Here is a 20,840-nt window from a genome sequence, read left to right as displayed (position 1 = left end):
AGGGTTGAAGGCTCAATCCTCAATAGGGGGTGTGTAGGAGGCAGCCGATCAGTGATTCTCTCTCATCGCTGATGATTCTCTCTCTCTCCGCCTCCATGCTTCTCTGAAATCAATAAAAATATTAAAAAAGAGAAAGTTCTTTCAAAGCTATCTGTAAACAAATTCATATTTTGACAATTTTCCTATTAAAGACCCAAAAATGGAGGCCTCAAAGTACATGTGAACTGGACACTGCAGTTCAGTGGCATCCTGTGTACTGTGCATGGGTGTGACCACTTTCACTTGCCACCCACATCTCCTCTGTAGCACTTTCCTACCCCTAGATAAGCATCATGGAATAACAAACAATGTGATAGTTAGGAAATGAGTACCAGCGCAGCTCTGCTGCGGATTCTGCATCCATCGGCGCTCTCTTCCGCCTCTAATACGTTCTGGGCCTATAGCTCCATGCCCTCCACACACTCCACAGAGGTTCTGTAAAGAACTCCAGTTGGAGAGACAAACGGGTTGACATCAATTTTCCCTCTCTGGAAATATGCCCTGATACACAGGGGTGGTCCCCTGGTGGTCATATCCGTGCAAATTGATTGTATTTCCTGAGTCATAACTGACTGACAAAGAGTAAACCAAAATAAACCCAGCACACCCTCTCATTGGGATATACATAGATGGACATCAGAATCTAACTGCCTGCTATAACCAATTACTTCTCAGATTATGATTCATACACATGAAGACAAACCAAAAAAATAAATTCAGAGCTAGTATTTAAAAAGGGCAACAGAAGACCACAAATCAAAATTTAAAGTGTCTAACTACACAGAACATGCTCATAACATTATTTTAGACAGTGTCCAACTACAGAGAACATGTTCATAACCATTAAACAAGATGAACTCTTTCATGGCAAGAACAATCACAAACAAAAAGGGAAGTATTTGATTACTTAATACAAGACTTTAGGAAAACTGACTATTTGAAAAAATAACTCGTTAGAACTTCTCATGCCATATTGTGGCAGAGACCATTAACTGCTCCCATATAGATTCTCCCTATCTCCCCTTTAGTAACGGTATCTGTTTTAGCTGAGTACCTGGCCACCCAGCTACAAGCTTAATTCCCCGTCTCTCTTGCAGCTAGAAGTAGCCATGGTATGAAATTCTGGCCAACAGGAAGTGAACATGGTGATGGATACCAGTGCTGGATTACATCCTTTAAGAAATTGCTTTTCCTCCACTTTCCTTCCCTCTGCCTATGGCCTGGAATATAGATGTGGCTGACGAATCAGATGTCAATGAAGACAAAATGCTAAAATAATGAAGAATAACAGAACATACCTCATAACCTACCTATCCAGGACTACTTATCTACCTTCAGATTCTACAAAAATTATAATAATTTATATATTAATGAACAACTTAATTTTCTTCCAAAAAGAAGATGTTTTTATTTCTTTAAAAGTTTATTTTTCAATTACAATGGATATATTGGGTCGGCAACTAAGTACTTGCGGGTTTCACACATATATGGCTTCAGTTGAAATTTTAGGTTTGCAGACGTAGTACAAATGTAAAACACATTTTGTTATTTGATAGTTGGCTATTCAGCTGTTAATCAGTAAAAAAAAAAGTTTTTTGATCTGTTTTGTAGTTTTCGTTTGGCGTTCGTTGAAAAATGGAAAATCATGCCGAGACCGGTTTGGCTCAATGGATAGAGCGTCGGCTTGGGGACTGAAAGGTCCCGGGTTCGATTCCGGTCAAGGGCATGTACCTTGGTTGCGGGCACATCCCCAGTAGGGGGTGTGCAAGAGGCAGCTGGTCGATGACTCTCTCTCATCGATGTTTCTAGCTCTCTATCTCTCTCCCTTCCTCTCTGTACAAAATCAATAAAATATATTTAAAAAAAAAAAAAAAAAAAAAAAAAAAAAAAAAGAAAAATGGAAAATCAAAAGGAACATTTTTGTCATATTTTGCTTTTTTATTTCCGCAAAGGGAAAAACGCATCGCAAGCTCATAAAAAGTTATGTGCTGTTTATGGTGACGAAGCCTTAAAAGAACGGCAGTGTCAAAATTGGTTTGCCAAATTTCGTTCTGGTGATTTTTCACTCAAAGTTGAAAAACGCTCTGGTCGTCTAGTTGAAGTTGATGACGCCCTAATCAAAGCAATAATCAATTCGGACTGTCACAGTACAACACGTGAGATTGCAGAGAAGCTTCAGGTATCACATACATGCATTGAAAATCACTTAAAACAACTTGGCTATGTTCAAAAACTCGATACATGGGTTCCTCACGAACTGAAAGAATCACAGTTAACGCAACGCATTAGCAGCTGCGATTTGCTAAAGAAACGTAATGAAAATGATCCATTTTTAAAATGACTGATAACTGGCGATGAAAAATGGGTTGTTTACAACAATATCAAGCGGAAAAGATCGTGGAGCAGGCCAGGTGAACCAACTCAAACAACATCAAAAGCTGATATTCATCAAAAGAAGGTTTTGTTATCAGTTTGGTGGGATTACAAAGGAATTGTCTACTTTGAACTCTTACCACCCAACCGAACGATCAATTCTGATGTCTACATTGAACAACTAACGAAATTAAACAATGCAGTTGAAGAAAAGCGGCCCGAATTGACAAATCGAAAAGGTGTTGTATTCCATCATGACAATGCAAGGTCACACACATCTTTGGTCACTTGGCAAAAATTAATGGAGCTTGGTTGGGATGTTTTGCCACATCCACCATATAGTCCTGACCTTGCACCATCTGATTACTTTTTGTTTCGATCTTTACAAAACTCCTTGAATGGTAAAAATTTCAATAATGATGATGATGTCAAATCGTACCTGATTCAGTTTTTTGCTAATAAAAACCAGAAGTTTTTTGAACGTGGGATTATGATGCTGCCTGAAAGATGGCAAAAGGTCATTGATCAAAATGGGCAATACATTACAGAATAAAGTTATTTAGTTCCATGAAAAAATTGTCTTTGATTTTCTTTAAAAAATCCGCAATTACTTAGCTGCCGACCCAATATAATATATTAGGTTCAGGTACATAATATTACAATTAGATATTTATATACCTTATGAAATGATCACCTGATAAATCTAGTAACCTTCTGAAATCATATATACATATGATTATTATTAACTATATTAATATTGGGTAGATTCATCCACTCTAGTGAGCACAATGCCTCAAGGCATTATTAACTATATTCCCTATCCTGTACTTTTCTTTAGAACTGGCAATTTATACTTAATCCCTTTCACCTTTTTCACTCATCCTAATACCCCTTCCATCTGGCAACCATCAGTTTGTTCTCTGTAAATAAATATCAGTGTGTTTTGGCAACTTTATTTTTATGCCTCTTATATAAACAAAACCAAAAAAATAAAAAACCAATATTGAGACATCCACTTCCAGGTTGGAGTTAAAAGTTAGAGGCAAGCCATCACTTACATAGAACTTAGATAAAACTACAGATTATTCAAAACAAGAAACATTTTTTTTTAAATAGGTTATTGATTTTAGAGAGAGGAAGGGAAAGGGATAGAGAGACGGAAACATCGATGGGAGAGAAACATCGATGATCAGCTGCCTCCTACACACTCCCTACTGGGGATTGAGCCAGAATCAGGGCCTGTGCCCTGACTGGGAATCAAACTGGTGATCTCTTAATTCATGGATTGCCAGTCAACCACTGAGCAACACCGGCAGGGCAGAAAAAGAAACAATTTTTAAAAAATATATATTTTATTGATTTTTTACAGAGAGGAAGGGAGAGAGATAGAGAGCTAGAAACGTCGATGAGAGAGAAATATTGACCGGTTGCCTCTTGCACACCCCCTGCCGGGGATGTTCCCACAACCAATGTACATGCCCTTGACCGGAATAGAACCTGGGACCTTTCAGTCTGCAGACCGACGCTCTACCACTGAGCCAAAGCGGTTTCAGCAAAAGAAACAATTTTAATGACACTGTAGAGTTGTCTTCAATGCAAAGCAAAGAGCACATGATGAACTAAAATTCCAGAGATGGAAGAGCCCTTGGTAAGTTGAAATTGCTAGCCATTTTCTTTCTTATTGGTATCTGCAGGGTTTGAGCATGAACTGATCATAATTGGGCTTGCCATAGGCAGAAGCATTCTACCAAGAGGAATAAAAACCAGCGGAGCATATGATAGCTGCACAGGCTGGTATGACTGAATTCCAGATGAACACCAAACACATGGCCAATTTTCTGCATAGGGCATCTACCAAGTTCTAGAAAAGCTAGAGGGCTGCACTAGAAAGGTGACTTGAAACTAACCACAATCTCAGGACATAAAGTCATACATACTGCAGGGAGGGCTCCCAACAAACACACAATGGATCCCACCCTTGAGGCATTGTGCTCACTAGAGTGGATGAATCTACCCAAAAATTCAGCCCAGCCCTACTCTATTCAATCTCTGGTTAGATGGCAGTGCTTAGCCCCTTACTGTATCTACCTTAGAGGGCAAAAACTGGGGGGAAAAACACCAACTTTAGTCTCTGCAGGTCTTTTATTCATACTGTCCAGCAATCAAAAGCTTCTGCTTTCCTAGTAGGCAGGGAGGGAATATGAATATGATTGAAAATGAGAGAAGGCACAGTGTACAGTAGTCTACACATTCACCTATTATTTCAGCACTGCTAGCCTTGGGAAATCTCTCTCAACCTGATCTTTCCTTCCTCCCTTTAATTTCACCTGCTGAGAAGTGGAGATTCCTCCCATTTAATTTTTTGACATTTCCAAAACTGCAAAAATAATTTTCATACATCAAAGTCTCTCCTAAGAACCCAGAGTCCCATTCTACCAAGGAGCTCAAAATCATCATAATTATCTTCCTTTTTCACTCATTCAAAAAATATTTCATTTCTCTATATATGTCAAGTGTAGTTGATATGAGTAAAAGATAATTCTTGTCTTCAAGCTGAAACCGGTTTGGCTCAGTGGATAGAGCGATGGCCTGCGGACTGAAAGGTCCCGGGTTTGATTCCGGTCAAGGGCATGTATCTTGGTTGCAGGCACATCCCCAGTAGGGGGTGTGTAGGAGGCAGCTGATCGATGTTTCTCTCTCATCAAAGTTTCCAACTGTCTATCCCTCTCTTCCTCTCTGTAAAAAATCAATAAAATATATATTTTTTAAAATTCCTGTCTTCAAGAAGTCTGCAGATTTTTTTAAGACAGCAAAACGATGCAAAGATTAACATTTTTGTGGGGTATTTTTTATTGAGGTATAATTGACATGTAACAACACATGACTTTCAGGTGTATAACACATAATTTGATATATTTGCATACTATACTGTAAAATGATTACCACAAAAGTCCAGATAACATCATACATACATAGTTACATAATTTTTTTATGAGAACTTTCAAGATCCATTTTTCTAACTACTTTCAAATATGCATATATGGTTTTTGAGATAAAAAAATAACAAAAACTATTTTAAAGAATACTGATTAAAGGGATTTATATTTAAACTAAACGAAATTAGCCGAAACCCATTTGGCTCAATGGATAGAGTGTCGGCTTGGGGACTGAGAGGTCCCGAGTTCGATTCCGGTCAAGGGAATGTACCTTGGTTGTGGGCATATCCCCGGTAGGAGGTGTGCAAGAGGCAGCTGATCGATGACTCTCTCATCGATGTTTCTAGCTCTCTATCTCTCTCCCTTCCTTTCTGTACAAAATCAATAAAAATATATTTTAAAAAAATAAATAAACTAAACGAAATTAGTGCATGAAATTAGTGTGTGTGTGTGTGTGTGTGTGTGGGCGGGGCTGTCCCTCAGCCCAGGCTGCACCCTCTCCAATCTGGGATTCCTCTCACAATCCAGGACTGTTGGCTCCCAACTGCTTACCTGCTTGCCTGCCTAATTGCCCCTAACCTCTTTGCTTGCCAGCCTGATCACCCCCTAACCTCTCTCCTGCCAGCCTGATTGATACCTAACTGCTTCCCTGCTGGCCCGATTGCCCCTAACTGCACTCCCCTGATGGCCTGGTCACCCCTGAATGCCCTCCTCCCCTGATGGCCCAGTAACCCCTAACTGCCTTCCCTTGCCAGCCTGGTCGCCCCCAAATGCCCTCCCTTCCAGGCCTGGTCCCTCCCAACTGCCCTCCCCTGCTGGCCTGATCACCCACAACTGCCCTCCCCTGCTGGCCATCTTGTGGCAGCCAACTTGTGTCCACTTGGGGGTTGCCATCTTGTGTGTTGGAGTGATGGCCAATTTGCATATTGCCTCTTTATTATATAGGATGAAATGGCAAAATCAAGGAAAGGAGATTAAGCAATTTGTCTAGTCACAAAAAAGTTAAATTCAAAGTTGGGACTAGAATCCAAGTCTTTACCTTTCCCACTTATTGGCATTTCTTAATCATATTCCTGAGATTTTCTATGAATCAAATTTTCTCTGGATTATATCAGAGATATTACAATTTAATCTGATTGTTTTAAAATCATCAAGTGGCTTAATATTAGAATTTCACTTCAAACTCACCCTTCATGCTTATTTTTCTATTCATATAATTAGCAGTTTTTGCTATTCATATTACTAGCTATCCTAGAATGCAGATAAATGATGTTATATGAATTTCCTCTTTAAAAAAAAGATGTCTTTTTAGGAAACCAGAAGTAATTTAGATGTACTGGAAATAACCTGCTTCCTTTGCCTCTACACAAGCCATGCTTATGTAGGAGGTGATAGAGATATCAATTACCTTTAGCACATACAGCTGGAGTCTCCACAGGTAGTTCTGTTACAGTCTAATCAGTGATCACAGGCCAGGTTTCTCAGCCCAGCTTCTTGGCATTCCAAGTCAAGGTGAGAGAGAGTGGCAAGGCAGAAAGAAAGTCAAAGCTGATAGGTTTCCTTTCCTCGGAAGCACCAATCAGCATCTCACAGCTTACACTCCTTGTAAGACTATTGGAAGGGGTGCTGCAGAAGTGATTACTAGCCATGCTGCTTCTTAGAAGAGCTAACAGAAAGGTGATTAAATATACTGAAGTGTGTCCGTTCCATTTCCAGACTATTAGGAACGTCACTGACCACTTCCCACTCTTCCTCATGAGCAGTCACCCTTCCTAGTAAGAACCTTCAGTAAGCCCCTATTATTTTAACCACCTGGAAACCTGGAACACTAAAAATTATGGTATGAGTTTCTTTACTGGCACAACCTATTTCTCTTATCTACTAGTATAATAATAAAAGTGTAATATGCTAATTAGACCGGACAGCCACATGACCTGCTGGATGGACCAGGGCTCCAAGGGCTGAGCCCTTTGCACAAATTTCGTGCATTGGGCCTCTAGCATGTTTATATTATTTTGGGAAACTGGTTTTCATCAACAAGCAAGCACATATAAAATACCATACTATAATTTTTAAAAATAGATAAAAATATACTCAACACTTATATTTATCAAAATTTAACAACTAGCTTATATGATTTAGATCTTATTTTTCCTTTAAATAAAACACTGAGGTTACCATTCATTCTTTCCCTCATTCATTTACTCCATCAATACTCATTGAGTCCCTATTATAAGGTAGGCATTATCTGAGCACTAAAATGCATATATTCTGGTGAGAGAGGCAGACAATAAATAAGCAGAAAGATACATAATTTAATATCAGGCAATTATAAATGCTGTAACTAGAAAAATATAGTAATAAGTGGAAAACATTTTAGACAGGGACATGTTGTCTGAAGGATGTAAGGGGTAAGCAGAAACCTACAAGGATTGCAGAAATGAACTAAGGAAAAAATATTTTTCAGGCCAATGTAAAAAGGGCAAAAGCCTTGAGGCAAGCATGCTTGATGTGTTCAGGAAAAAGCAGAAAGGCCAGCTTGGCTGGAGTGACTTGGCAGGATGTGAAGTCGGGAGGTATGGGAGAGCCACATGAAATTTGTCCTTTTAAGAAATTTGCCCTGGGGAAGTGTTATTTCACTTCTTCGCTGTAAGTATAGAAGTTACTCTTTTCTTTTTCTTTTTTTTTAAATATATTTTATTGATTTTTTACAGAGAGGGAGAGATAGGGACAGAGAGAAACATCGATGAGAGAGAATCATCAATCAGCTGCCCCCTGCACACCTCCCACTGGGAATGTGCCTGCAACCAAGGTACATGCCCTTGACAGGAATCGAACCTGGGACCTTTCAGTCCAGAGGCTGACGCTCTATCCACCGAACCAAATCGGTTTTGGCTAGAAGTTACTCTTAATTTGGTGTTTATCATTCCCATTAATTTAAAAATACCTTTACTATAAAAATACATAGCCATATAGTTCTGCATGTTTTTAGTCCTTAAAATCACATTATTCTGTATGTATTTATCTGCAACTTTTTACAGTATGTACCTGAGATTTACCCAAGTTCATAATATAGAGAGCAATTCACCTTTTCACTACTATCTGGTATTGCACTGTATGACTGTCTTTGTTGATTTAAAAATATATATTTTTATTGCCCTAGCTGGTTTGGCTCAGTGGATAGAGTGTTGGCCTGAGGACTGAAGGATCCAAGATTCGATTCTGGTCAAGGGCACATGCTTGGGTTTGGGCTTGATCTCCAGGGTAGAACGATGATTCTTTCTCATCATTGATGTTTCTATCTCCTTCTTCCTTCCTCTCTGAAATCAATTAAAAAATGTATTTAAAATATTTTTATTGATTTCAGAAAGGAAAGGAGAGGGAGAGAAACATCAATGATAAGAATCATTGATGGGCTGCCTCCTGCATGCTCCACACTGGAGATCAAGCCCGCAACCTGGCATGTGCCCTGATCTTGTGGTTCTTAGGTCAATGCTCTATCACTGAGCCACACCAGTTGTTGGGCTTGTTGATTTTTACAGTAAACATTCTTAAATATGTCTCCTGTGACCGTGAGCAGAATCTGTTGGGAAAACATTGTCTTATGGGCTGAACTAACCCCCCCAAATTGATACTTTAAGTTCTAACCCCAATACATCAAATGTGACTATATTTGGAGATAAGGTTTTTAAAGAGATAATTACATTAAAATGAGGTCATTAGGGTAGGTCCTAATCCAATGACTAGTGTCCTTATAAGAAGAAATTTGGACACAAAGGGAAGACCAGGTAAGGATACAGGGAGAAGAGGTTCATCTACAAGTCAAGGAGAGAGGCATTAGAAGAAACCAACCTTGCCCAAACCTCTTAGTCTCCACAACTATGAGAAAACACATTTTTGTTGTTTAAGCCACCTATTCTGTGGTACTTTGTTATAACAGCCCTAGTAATGTTCAAACTGTGGGTTACAGCCAATCAGTGATTCATGAAGTCAATTCACTGATTTGTGATCAGCGTATTTTAAACTTGCAGTTTAAAACTCTCATTGAGTAGTACAGAATAAAGATAATCAGATGATCAGTGTTACATGGATAAACACTAATTTGTGAAACCTTGTTTCAGTTATATATATGTAGACATAAAACATTTAAAGCAGCTGAAACTAGTTTGACTCAGTGGATAGAGCGATGGACTGTGGACTGAAGGGTCCCAGGTTCGATTCCCATTAAGGGCATATACCTTGGTTGCGGGCACATCCCCAGTAGAGGGTGTACAGGAGACAGCTAATCGATGTGTCTCTCTCATTGATGTTTCTAACTCTATCTCTCTCCCTTCCTCTCTGTAAAAAAAATCAATAAAATATATATTTTAAAAATATGTAAAGCACATAAAATATACATACATTATGGGTGCACTGGGTTGTGATATAAAGATGTTACTTCTTGGTGTGGGTTGAAATAAAAAGATTTGAAAACCTCTGCTATCATATATATCTAATAGACGCTTAGTAGGACAATCATTATAAATATGCATATCTCAACTTTTCTAGAAACTGTTCTCCAAAGCAACTGTACCATTTTATAGTAAGAGCACCCACATACACATTTCCATTGCTAAAATTTTGTCAACATTTAATACGGTCACATTTTAATAGTTTTCGAATTGGAAAAGATGAAAACATTATCTCACTGTTTTAACTTACAGTAACTCAAAAACTAGTGAGAATGAACATATTCATATATTTATTTTTCAATCAAGTTTTTTCCCTACAAATTGCCAATTCCTATCTTTTGCCCATTTTTACTAAATTGTATGCTTATTTCAGAAAGCAGACTGATTTACAACTAACAATATTTAAAAATGAACCCCCAACACAGGGATATCCCAATATTTAGGGCCTTATGATAGACATGCATTATTTCTAATCAGAAACAAAAGTTATTTTAAAATACAAGGAAAAAATACCCACTTTAACATTCATAATGGGTCTTGAAGGTAATCTTAAAGACAATAAAAATAAGCTAGATTTTCTGAAATTAAATGGGTCAAGAGCAAAAGGCGTATTTGCTTAATCAGTCACAAAACACAAACTACATTATTGAAGGCTTCTTAGAAGCTATTCAGAAGCCAACTGACTTTTGATGCCACAAACCATGTATTTAATCAAAGAAGGCACACCCACTCAGAATGCAAACACAGCCTCTACCCATTCCTCTCAATTGTCTATTCTGCCAATAAACACTGCTTCTTTCTTTCAAAAATTGAATCTAATTGAATCTCAACCAATTAACTATCTTGCTCTGACCACTAGGAAGTTCCTAGGGCACCTAGGCCAACTTTAAAAAGCAGGCAAGTGTGCCTTCCCTGAATATCCAAGTTCACTGGTCTCATTTCTCAAGAATTTTTATTAGATAATTCCTGAGTTCATCAAATAACTCTGGAATCTTTCAGCTCCAGATAGAAATGCTCTTCCTGTTGGAACAAAAACATTTGAAACAATAACTCAGTCCCAGAAGTTGTAAACAGTTATTGATGCAACATTTTTGCAAAGCCTTGGGGTCTTCCAGTGTCTCATCAGGCCCTGGGAAACCTGAACAGGTATACTGGACATTCTAGCTCCTCCTGTTCTTGTCTCATAACTTATTTTCAGAGTTACGGTTTCTATTAAGTGGAAACAAAAGCTAGTAGCTATTTAGTAAACCATCCTTCATTAATTATTCATTTGCAGCCTTCTAAGAACCTTATAAGAAGCAGGACCAGCACTTTGTTCTTCCTATTTCTCCTGGCTTATTACTTAAATAAGAACATAACTTGTACCTTAATTCCTCTTTTAGAATCTTACTTATTTTGGTAGCTAAAAGGCTATCATCCTCCTAATATCTCATTAAAATTACTATTAAAGAAAAGAAAGTTAGGTTAAAAATTTACTCAAAAGCAGATATTTTTTTTCCTTCTATACTCATTAACTAATTAAGGAACATCTCACAAGGTTCTATAAAGAAATTAAAGATCTTTTTTAAAAAAGTGCCATTAACAAGGAGCTTTAAAAAAAAACCATCCCAACTCTTGGAAATTAAGATCACTGAATACTGTAACATGCTGATGAGAAAATTTCCTGCAAATCCTCCAGAGGTTTTTAAAAATAGGATGGAATCATCTATTAAGATTAGTTTTAATAGCCGAGACTGGTTTGGCTCAATGGTTAGAGCGTCGGCTTGGGGACTGAAAGGTCCCGGGTTCGATTCCAGTCAGGGGCATGTGCTTTGGTTGTGGGCATATCCCCAGTAGGGGGTGTGCAAGAGGCAGCTGATCAATGACTCTCTCTCATTGATGTTTCTAACTCTTTGTCTCTCTCCCTTCCTCTCTGTACAAAATCAATAAAATAAAATTTTAAAAAAGATTAGTTTTAATAAAATCCTACAAAGAGATAAAGAGACTGAACTACATAACCCCCTAAAGGTTCCTTCCAGTTCTAATTCTGCCAGAGCTTCCAATTCTCTTTCAAAGTTTCCCTAATGCTAATAGAACTCTTTACCTCCATTAAAGACTGATGACCCTTTTCTCATTCCTCTGAATGGTAGGGAGGAAAAATTACTGCTTTATTGCTATGCTTCCTTGTGAACCCTATCTACTGTCATCATTAAAAAACAGTGATAACAAAAAAACAAAACAAAACAAAAAAACCAGTGATAACAGTAATATCATCCTGGATCGTGTGGCTCAGTTAGCTGAGTGCCATCCTGTGCACCAAAAGGTCACCAGTTTGGGGCTCAGTCCCTGGTGGGGGGCATGCAGGAGGCAGCAGGTCAATGTTTCTCTCTTACATCGATGTTTCTTCTTCTGTCCCTTTCCCTTCCTCTAAGAATAAAAACATTTAAAAAACAGTAATGTCTACCCCCTGAGAATGACTAATGTAAAGAAAAAAACTAACACCAGCACTCCTGTGATGTTTCTCATTTATTCCCACTAATGTGTTACACTCACAACAACACTTTTGACACCAGAATGGGGGGCAATAAGCATGTGTTTTCACATCAGCAAGCAACACCTGGACAACAATTCAGTGTCTTACAATTAACTCAATTCTAATGCTACTCACCTGGAGATATCATCACATTCCACTGGTTAAGGGCTCAGTCACATAAAACTATCTCCCATCCCCCAACTTCAGATGCCAATTGACAATCTAGATTGTCACCTGTGCTTCTCAAGATCAACTATAAATTGGAGGTATCCACCATCCCCCTCCTCCAGTTTAATTTGCTAGAGCAGTGCACAGAACTCAGGGAAATTGTTTATTTACTGTTTACTAGTTTATTATAAAAAGATATAAAAGATATGAGTGAGCATCTAGTTTGAAGAGAAGGAAAGGTGTGTGGGAAAAGGGTATGCTCCTCTCCCAGCACCTCCATGTGTTCAGCAACCCAGAAGCTCTCTGAACCCCGGACTTCTGGGAATTTTTATGGAGGAGGCTTCAGTATATAGGCATGATCAATCATTAAGTCCATGTCCAGCCCCTCCTTCCTCTCTGGAAAACAGAAGGTAGGGCTGAGCATTCCAAGCTTCTAATCATGGCTTAGTCCTTCTGGTGACCAGCCCCCAACCAGGAGCCCACCCAGAGTCAGAACAAAGAACATCATGATCAGAACAAAAGACACCATGGTCACCCAGAACACGCCAAGAGATTTAGGGACTCTGTGGTTAGGAATCAGGGTCAAAGATCAAATATTAGAACAAAACATGCTCTTAATACACTTCTCACTTAAGAAATCACACAGGTTTTGGGAGTTCTGTGCCAGAAACAGTGGAGATACACACACACACACACACACACACACACACACTCGAGGCCTGGTGCACAGGATTTGTGCACCGGTGGGGAGTGTGACCTGCGGAGATTGGCCCGCTGTGGGAGCACCGCTCGTCCCATCAGCAGAGCCCCAGTGGACCTGTCCTCTGAGCGGCTGCTCCCTTGTCCGGCATCTTCCATGGAGCATGCCCACAGGAGGTGGCAGGGAGCGATGAGGAGCTTGGGGCAAGGAAGTGATAATTGCAGCCCGTGTTCCTCCCCATTGGCCCAGGGTTCACAATGGGAACAGCCATTCATCCTGGTCAGCGGAGCTGTGCTCCCACTGTGGTAGCACACTGACCAGGGGGTAGAGGGGCACGGCAGCAACATCTGCCCCCTGGTGGTTAGTGCACATCATAGCAACTGGTCGATCAGTTGTTCTGGTCATTCCACCATTCAGTCACTGGGCTTTTATTATACCGAATATATATGGTGTCCCAAGAAATGTTTGTACACTTTAACAGCTAATAGTTGTTAAATGAAATGCATTTTAATAACAATGCCTTTATAATTATATTCAAAATGTGCATACATTTTTGTCACATCCTATATTTCCTATTATCTCTCAGCTATCACCAAAGGGGAAAAAAAACAACAGAAAATGTTACCCCATTGTAAGTTGAGCATCTGTACATTTGTAACCAACCCACTATTTTTCTGACACTGTTCCTGTAAATGCTGATTCTGACTAATACGTAGCTTATAAATAAACAGTACGTATGTATAATAATCCTAGGAACTAATTTCAGAAGTTACAAACTCCAACCTTCAGTCATCCCAGTCCCAGGAGACTTGCTGACCTTCAAACGCAGAAGCAGGATGACGAAGAACCAGGATGACGAAGAACCAGGATGGCCCACACTAGGTTATCACTTGAGCAGTTTTAAAGGTCTTACTAGAATGGACTGTGCGGGGCTGCACATAGAGAATTTTTCAACCCCCTTCCCTTGATTTCTTTGTTCTGCTTTGCCTCTCCCTCCTTATAAAAATTTTGTCTGCACTGAGATGTTGAGAAGGGCTTTGCGACAAGAATCCCCTACCTCCTCAGGTGACTGACACTTGAATAAAACCTCTTTTTCACCAGCATCTGTCTAATAAGTTTGGTTTTTGTGGCAGCAGGCAGCCTACCTTGGGTTCCAGTTACACATTCATCCTTTCAAATACATAGACTCTGGAGAATGTAAAGAGATTTTAGAAGTTTCTAACTTCTCTCCTGTTCATAAAAGATAAATGTAGGAATATGTGAGGAAATGAACTTATATATTGGGTTTAAAAACATGTTGTACTATAAATTTGTAGTAAGAGCATGATGCACACCTGTGCATTTAACATCTTTTTTTTTTTAATTTATCTTCATTTTTGAAAGCATTACAGATGTTCCCAGTATTTAACATCTTATGTGTATTTTTATGGCACACATATCCCACAGAAACTGCAGATCGTAGTTAGAACAGTAGCATATCACTTTAAATAAAACAAAACTAACTTTAAAAAATATTTTAAAGGCCCCATCTGATTTGGCTCAGTAGACAAGAGTGTCAACCTGTGTAATGATTCCAGTCAAGGGCATGTGCTTCCATTGCAGGTTTAGTCCCCAACCCTGGTTGGGGCATCTGTGAGAGGTGTAACCAATTGATGTGTCTCTCTCACATTGATTTTCTCTCTCTCTCTGTCTCTCCCCTTCCCTTCCACTCTCTCTCTTAAAAAAAAAAAAAAAAAATCAATGGAAAAATATCATCAGGTGAGGATTAACTAATATATATATAATTTCAGAGAGGAAAGGAGAGGGAGAGAAAGATAGAAACATGAATGATGTTTAAACCACATTGAACGGCTGCCTCCTGCAAGTCTCCCACTGGGGATTGAGCCCACAACCTGGTCATGTGCCCGACCAGGAATCAAACAGTGACCTCTTGGTTCATGGGTTGACACTCAACCACTGACCATGCCGGCCAAACTAAAATGTATTTTTAAGATGTTCTTGTTCTCATGAAGTTACCAAAAATCTCTTTTGCATAAAAGGAAAGAAAAAAACTCACACAATATTCTCATATTAGTGTATAAAGCAATATACTTAAATTCTTTGTTTTAAAAAGACTTCCTAGAAGCAGCCCTAAACATTCTTTAGGGTACTCCATTAGAGCATTCTCCCAAATACCATCATAGTGCTTTGAGAGGAATTTCCCCCTAAAATATATTAGGAAAGTCAGGAAGATTTTAAAGTTTCATTTTAACAACTTGATATTTCTTCATCATATTGGTCGGCAATGCTGAAGAAACATTATGCTTACTAATGCTCAACTGTTAGGAATTATGGGAGGGAGAAGTTTAATTTACTACTAAATCAGAACATAACTCCTATGATAAGTGAATAGAACACTTAAACACAAAACACCTGGAAAATGTGAATACCTTTCTCTCAATTTCCTTTTCCCTTTTAAATAACCCACTGGGCCCTGGCGGGGTAGCTCAGTTGTTAGAGCATCGATCTGATACACCAAGGTTGCAGGTTCAAGCCCCAGTTGGAGCACATACAAGAACCAACCAATGAATGCATAAAGAGATGAAACAACAAACTAATTGATAAATAAATAAATAAATCACTCATTCACCTGCAGTGTATTTTCTGACTCCTCCTGTTAGGTTTCCCTGTTACATTCTATACCACAATTTTGTCTTACTAGCCACTGACATGTCTAGGAAAACAATTACTCCCAGTGCTTATAATGAGCCCATTCCTTTTATTATTTTTTTTATTATTATTAAATTATCTGTGTACATACTTTAACATTGCCCCTCCCCATTCCTTTTTTTAAAACAAAAAATATATTTTATTGGTTTTTTACAGAGAGGAAGGGAGAGGGTTAGAGAGTTAGAAACATGGATGAGAGAGAAACATTGATCAGCTGCCTCCTGCACATCCCCCACTGGGGTTGTGCCCGCAACCAAGGAACGTGCCCTTGACCGGAATTGAACCTGGTACCCCTCAGTCCGAAGGCCAACGCTCTGTCCACTGAGCCAAACCGGTTTTGGCTAATGAGTCCATTCTTATCATTTCCTCTCTCACACAGTTATTTATTTAAAGAATGAAAACAAATCTTTTGAATTTAGTATTATACTGCCTTACGCCTTACAAATGCTGGGGAGGTCAAATCTCTTACACATATTTTCTCTCCCCAACTCTTAGTAATATGTCTTCTTCTCTCAACATGACCTGGAGAAATGTTTTATTTTGTTTCACACCAAACAGCAACAGGCCTATCTAGAATATCTACTGATAGGGGGAGGAGCCTGCCAGATATTTATGTGAAAGCCCAAATTAAACCACAGTCACAAGCCTAATACAGGGAACAGATTACTTTTTTTTGGGGGGGGGAGGGAGTTTGAATATCTGAACAGACTTATAAAAGTATGAAAGACAATTGCAAATATCACAGCACTCTGAACCAGCAACACTGATCTTACATCCTTTTAACCGGTGTGTCTTTAAGAGCACATTTCAGCAGACTATACCACTCCAGAGAATTGGGAATTCAAAGGTTAATAAATAGTCTCGATTTGAAAACTTTTCAAAATATTTCAGAACTGCCTGGATTTGCTGGGTGATTCAGCCTCGGTTAATTAGAATAGAGTCATCACAAGTCACTGCCAGGTTAAACAACCCCCCTTTGGGTGACAGAACTGCCGCTCTAAGGGCCCAGTGGACCACCTCCCTCAGCCTGGAGCCTGGGATGAATGAGGTCTCACCACGGGCGAAGGGCTGAACGCTCTCGAGGCACCGGACCTGGTTTACTTCCAGGCGGCTGGTCCAATGTCTCGCTTGCAGAAGGGGTAGGGTGTGTGGTAGGAAGTGACTAATTTCGTTTCCGCCTGGTACCACCTCTTAACTTTCTTTGCCTTCCGAGAAGCCCAGGATGGTTTTCCTAGGAGGGCTTCAGGGCTCCAAGAGGAAGCAACCACCACGAGGGCGTGAGGAAGGCGCCTGGGGAGAATCGAGAGCACCCTAAGCGGTTCCTCCAGGGTCCGAGGAGTCAACCCTGCCTCCGCATTTCTGGCCCCATTGGAGAGAGGAAAAGTACCCGGACTTGGAGCACACCCTACACCTCCAGGCACTGGAGAGGAGTACCTCGAAACAAGGAGAGACCGGGGAGCTCCCGTGCTGCCCTTGAAGGCTCCAGCTCGCGACAGGCCCGGCTAGCTAGCGCCAGGAGCCGCTCGAGCACACACCTGAGCCGCCGCTGCCGGACGCGCACCCGGCGGACGGTCATCGCGACCTCACCCCGCCCGGCCGCCTCCTCCGCCGGCTCCGTGCAGGTGCCAGCTCGCGGGGTCCCGGAGCCCCGGCCCCGGCCCGGCCGCCCGCTCCCACCGTACCTTGCTGGCTGCGGCTGCGGCGGCGGCGGCGGCGGCAGCGGCGCTGCTCCTCACGTACCCGTTCCGCACCTCCCCGTTCGCCACGCAGCCGTTCGCCCGCAGCGGGCGGCGGCAGCAGCAGCCTCCTGGCTCCGGCCGCATGGTCCAGGCAGCACCAGGCGCAAGGCAGACTCTGTAGGCGGTGGCCTAGGCGGCGGCAGCTCCGAATCCCGCTCCGCACCCCACCCACCTCCCCGAAACCGGAAATGGCTGCACGCTGCCGCCAATTCCCGGCTGTCACAGGGGGGCGGGGCCCGCTCCCGGGGAGGCCCGGCCGCCTGCGGGAAGTCCGGGCGGGGGCGCTGAAAGGAGGGTCAGGACATTACGGACCGCTGACCAATCTGGAGGAGGAGGAGGCGGGACCCATGCTGTCGCCTGGCCAATCAGAGGCGAGAGTAGAGCTGGCCGCCTTGTCCAGGGGCCTTTAGGAGGGACTCGTGGACCCGGCACCCGGTTGGCTCGGCTTATGTTTAATAGTCCACCCTGACGAGGAGGCGGGGCCTAAGAGAATGAGCCAATTAGAGTGTGAGGGTAAAAAAGGGGGTCGAGCCCGTCACCGAAGCGGGTTCCCCAGTTCTCCTGGACAGCTGGCGCCCCCTATCTCTTGCCTCCGGGTAAATTCTCGGGTGTAATTCCAGGCCAAGATAGTGCTCCTTTATTTACTTAATTCCTCTATGGGTGTTCTAAGAATAGAATATTTTACATTATCTCACCATTATTCCGTTTTCATTAACACTTATCTTTTTTCCCCACCTGCCTACATTTTTTTTTCATATTTTTAAACCTTATTTTTCAATTATAATTTACATTCTATATTAATTTGTATTAGTTACAAGTGTACAGTGTAGTGGTTAAACAATCATATACGTTAATGCATTAACACATTTTTTAAGTAATCGTTCAAATGTCTCTTTGCCCTCCACACTGTCTCTATCAATTTTTTGTGTTCAATTTCCTTTAAAGAGCACTTCCTTGAAAGTCAGGAAATCTGGTTTCCTTCCAACTCTGCCAATAACTGGAAGCTAAACCTTGAATATTTAACAACTTTAGGAGCCACATTCTTTTATATATTATTGATTTTTTTACAGAGAGGAAGAGAGAGGGATAGAGAGTTAGAAACATTGATGAGAGAGAAACGTTGATCAGTTGCCTCTTGCACAGCCCCAATGGGGATGTGCCCGCAACCAAGGTACATGCCCTTGACAGGAATCAAACCTAGGACCCTTCAGTCCGCAGGCCGACGCTCTATCCATTGAGCCAAACCGGTTTCAGCAGGAGCCTCATTCTTTAAAATGGAGTTAATACTTCCTGCTTCATAGACTCATTGCAAGAATTTTTAAAATATATATTTCATTTATTTCTTTACAGAGAGGAAGGGAGAGGGATAGAGAGCTAGAAACATCAATGAGAGAGAAACATCAATGAGAGAGAAACATCGACCAGCCGCCTCCTGCACACCCCCCATCAGGGATGTGCCCACAGCCAAGGCACATGCCCTGGACTGGAATCGAACCTGGGACCCTTTAGTCTGAAGGCTGACGCTCTATCCACTGAGTCAAACTGGTTAGGGCTGCAAGAATTATTTTAATAAAGCATTGTGCACCTATCATAATATATGGCTCACACTAGAAGTATAATAAATTCTGTGTTATTTTTTCACTCCATTAATCCTCTTTTCCTACATAGGTTAGAAAGAAAGGAAATGGATGTATACTATAGCAAGAGATTTTTGATTACCCATAAAGAATTTAATGTCGGAGTTAAAAGTATGGACTCAACTCAAGCTGCGTTTGAATCCTGGCTGCACCACTTACAAGCAGAGTGACCTCTATACATCTTCATCTGTTCAGGGGGGTAATAGCCATTCTAAGGATTTAATAAGTTAATACATGTAATGTGTTTTGTACAGGACCTGGCAAGTAATAAACATTATTAAGTGTTGGTTATTATTAATTGCTGGTGCCTGTGAGAGCCCCTATATTCTTTTCCCACCCTCCAGGAGCGTTAGAAAGGGGGTCTGACAAGTTAGCAGATTTGCATGATTTGGGAGCTAAACAATCTAACAGCAGGTGGGCAGAACACATATCCTGTTTGAACTAACAAACAACATGATCCAAAAGAACCCAAGTTTGCCATAGGTGTATGAAGCTAAACAAGAAGCATGTGGTTTGTGCCTCACATTCTAGTGAAAGATAAGATATACACATAGTAAACAACAATAAAAGGCCTACTGAAGGCTCGAGAGATTAGTCAACAGGAGTTTTGATGAGGAATGCTGGATGACAGTGATGAGTCTAGACCAGTGGTTGACAAACTCATTAGTCAACAGAGCCAAATATCAACAGTACAACTATTGAACTTTCTTTCGAGAGCTAAAAACCGACTTCTGTGCATGGGCCACGAAGTTTCAATCGCACTCTATGTGCATCCCCGTACCTGGTGTTTTGTGGAACAGCCACACTCAAGGGGCCAAAGAGCCGTAGGTGGCTCGCGAGCCACAGTTTGCTGACCACTGATCTAGACTTTATAAATAAGACACTTTCAGGGCAAAAATCTGGTTGGAAACATGGTTAAGGGATTTTAATTGACATTCAGGTAATGGGCTGAATGAATTTGGAGACCACTTGAGAGGATGATGTGGGATGAGCTTAATCTTAAGGATGATCAGGATTTAGAAAGATGGAAATGAGAAAGAATGAGAGGGTGTATCTGGGAGAGGGAGCCCTCAGAAGCTCAGATGAAGAGGCTGTAAAGAGCAAAGCCTTAAATTGGAGACTCAGAGTAAAGAAGCCTGACTGGATTAGAGGTATCCTGTTAGCCAATCTCTCCCTCCGGAGGGCAGAATACCAGGCCCTTGTCTAGTTCTGCCACTTATTCACTATGTGTGGTCTTGGACAAGTCATGCAACATCAGCCTTGGTTTCTTCACCCATCTTAAGAAGTTAATAGTACTACCTCAGAAGCCTTTTGTGAGCATCAATAATACACCACACAATGATGACCTTGTACGCCATTGCTAAATCACAAAAAGGATGCCTCAGACGACAGTAGGAAACACCCCAGGCTCCATGTAGGCTGAAAAACAACTCCTCCCAGATGCATAAGCAGCCTCATCATCATTTTGCTGAGTTCATATGCAAAATTCATATGCACCAGGGTTACAACTCTCCTCTTCCTCCAAGATTGCTCAAGCCAGTTTAACTGTAAAACCTCTGTTGACCTCCAACCTCCA

General features: G+C 41.0%; 1 protein-coding gene across 4 annotated transcripts in view; it reads right to left on the bottom strand.

Moving 5' to 3' along the window:
* Positions 1-17,991, bottom strand: part of SPTLC2 (serine palmitoyltransferase long chain base subunit 2) — a 93,565-nt gene extending 75,574 nt beyond the window's left edge. For 2 of the 4 annotated variants that reach the window (XM_036430258.2, XM_036430297.2), the window contains exon 1: positions 17,571-17,823. In XM_036430258.2, the coding sequence (XP_036286151.1) occupies positions 17,571-17,711 (141 nt within the window). In that variant the 5' untranslated portion in view covers positions 17,712-17,823. Of the gene's footprint in view, positions 1-17,570; positions 17,824-17,946 lie in introns of those variants that run through there. The other 2 variants (XM_036430271.2, XM_036430262.2) reach the window with 2 other exon arrangements.
* Between the last annotated feature and the right edge of the window lie 2,849 nt (positions 17,992-20,840).

This window comes from Pipistrellus kuhlii, unplaced genomic scaffold, assembly GCF_014108245.1.
Source record: "Pipistrellus kuhlii isolate mPipKuh1 unplaced genomic scaffold, mPipKuh1.p scaffold_m20_p_1, whole genome shotgun sequence".
In the NCBI taxonomy this organism is placed as follows: domain Eukaryota; kingdom Metazoa; phylum Chordata; class Mammalia; order Chiroptera; family Vespertilionidae; genus Pipistrellus; species Pipistrellus kuhlii.
This window is presented reverse-complemented; position numbering and strand designations above follow the sequence as displayed.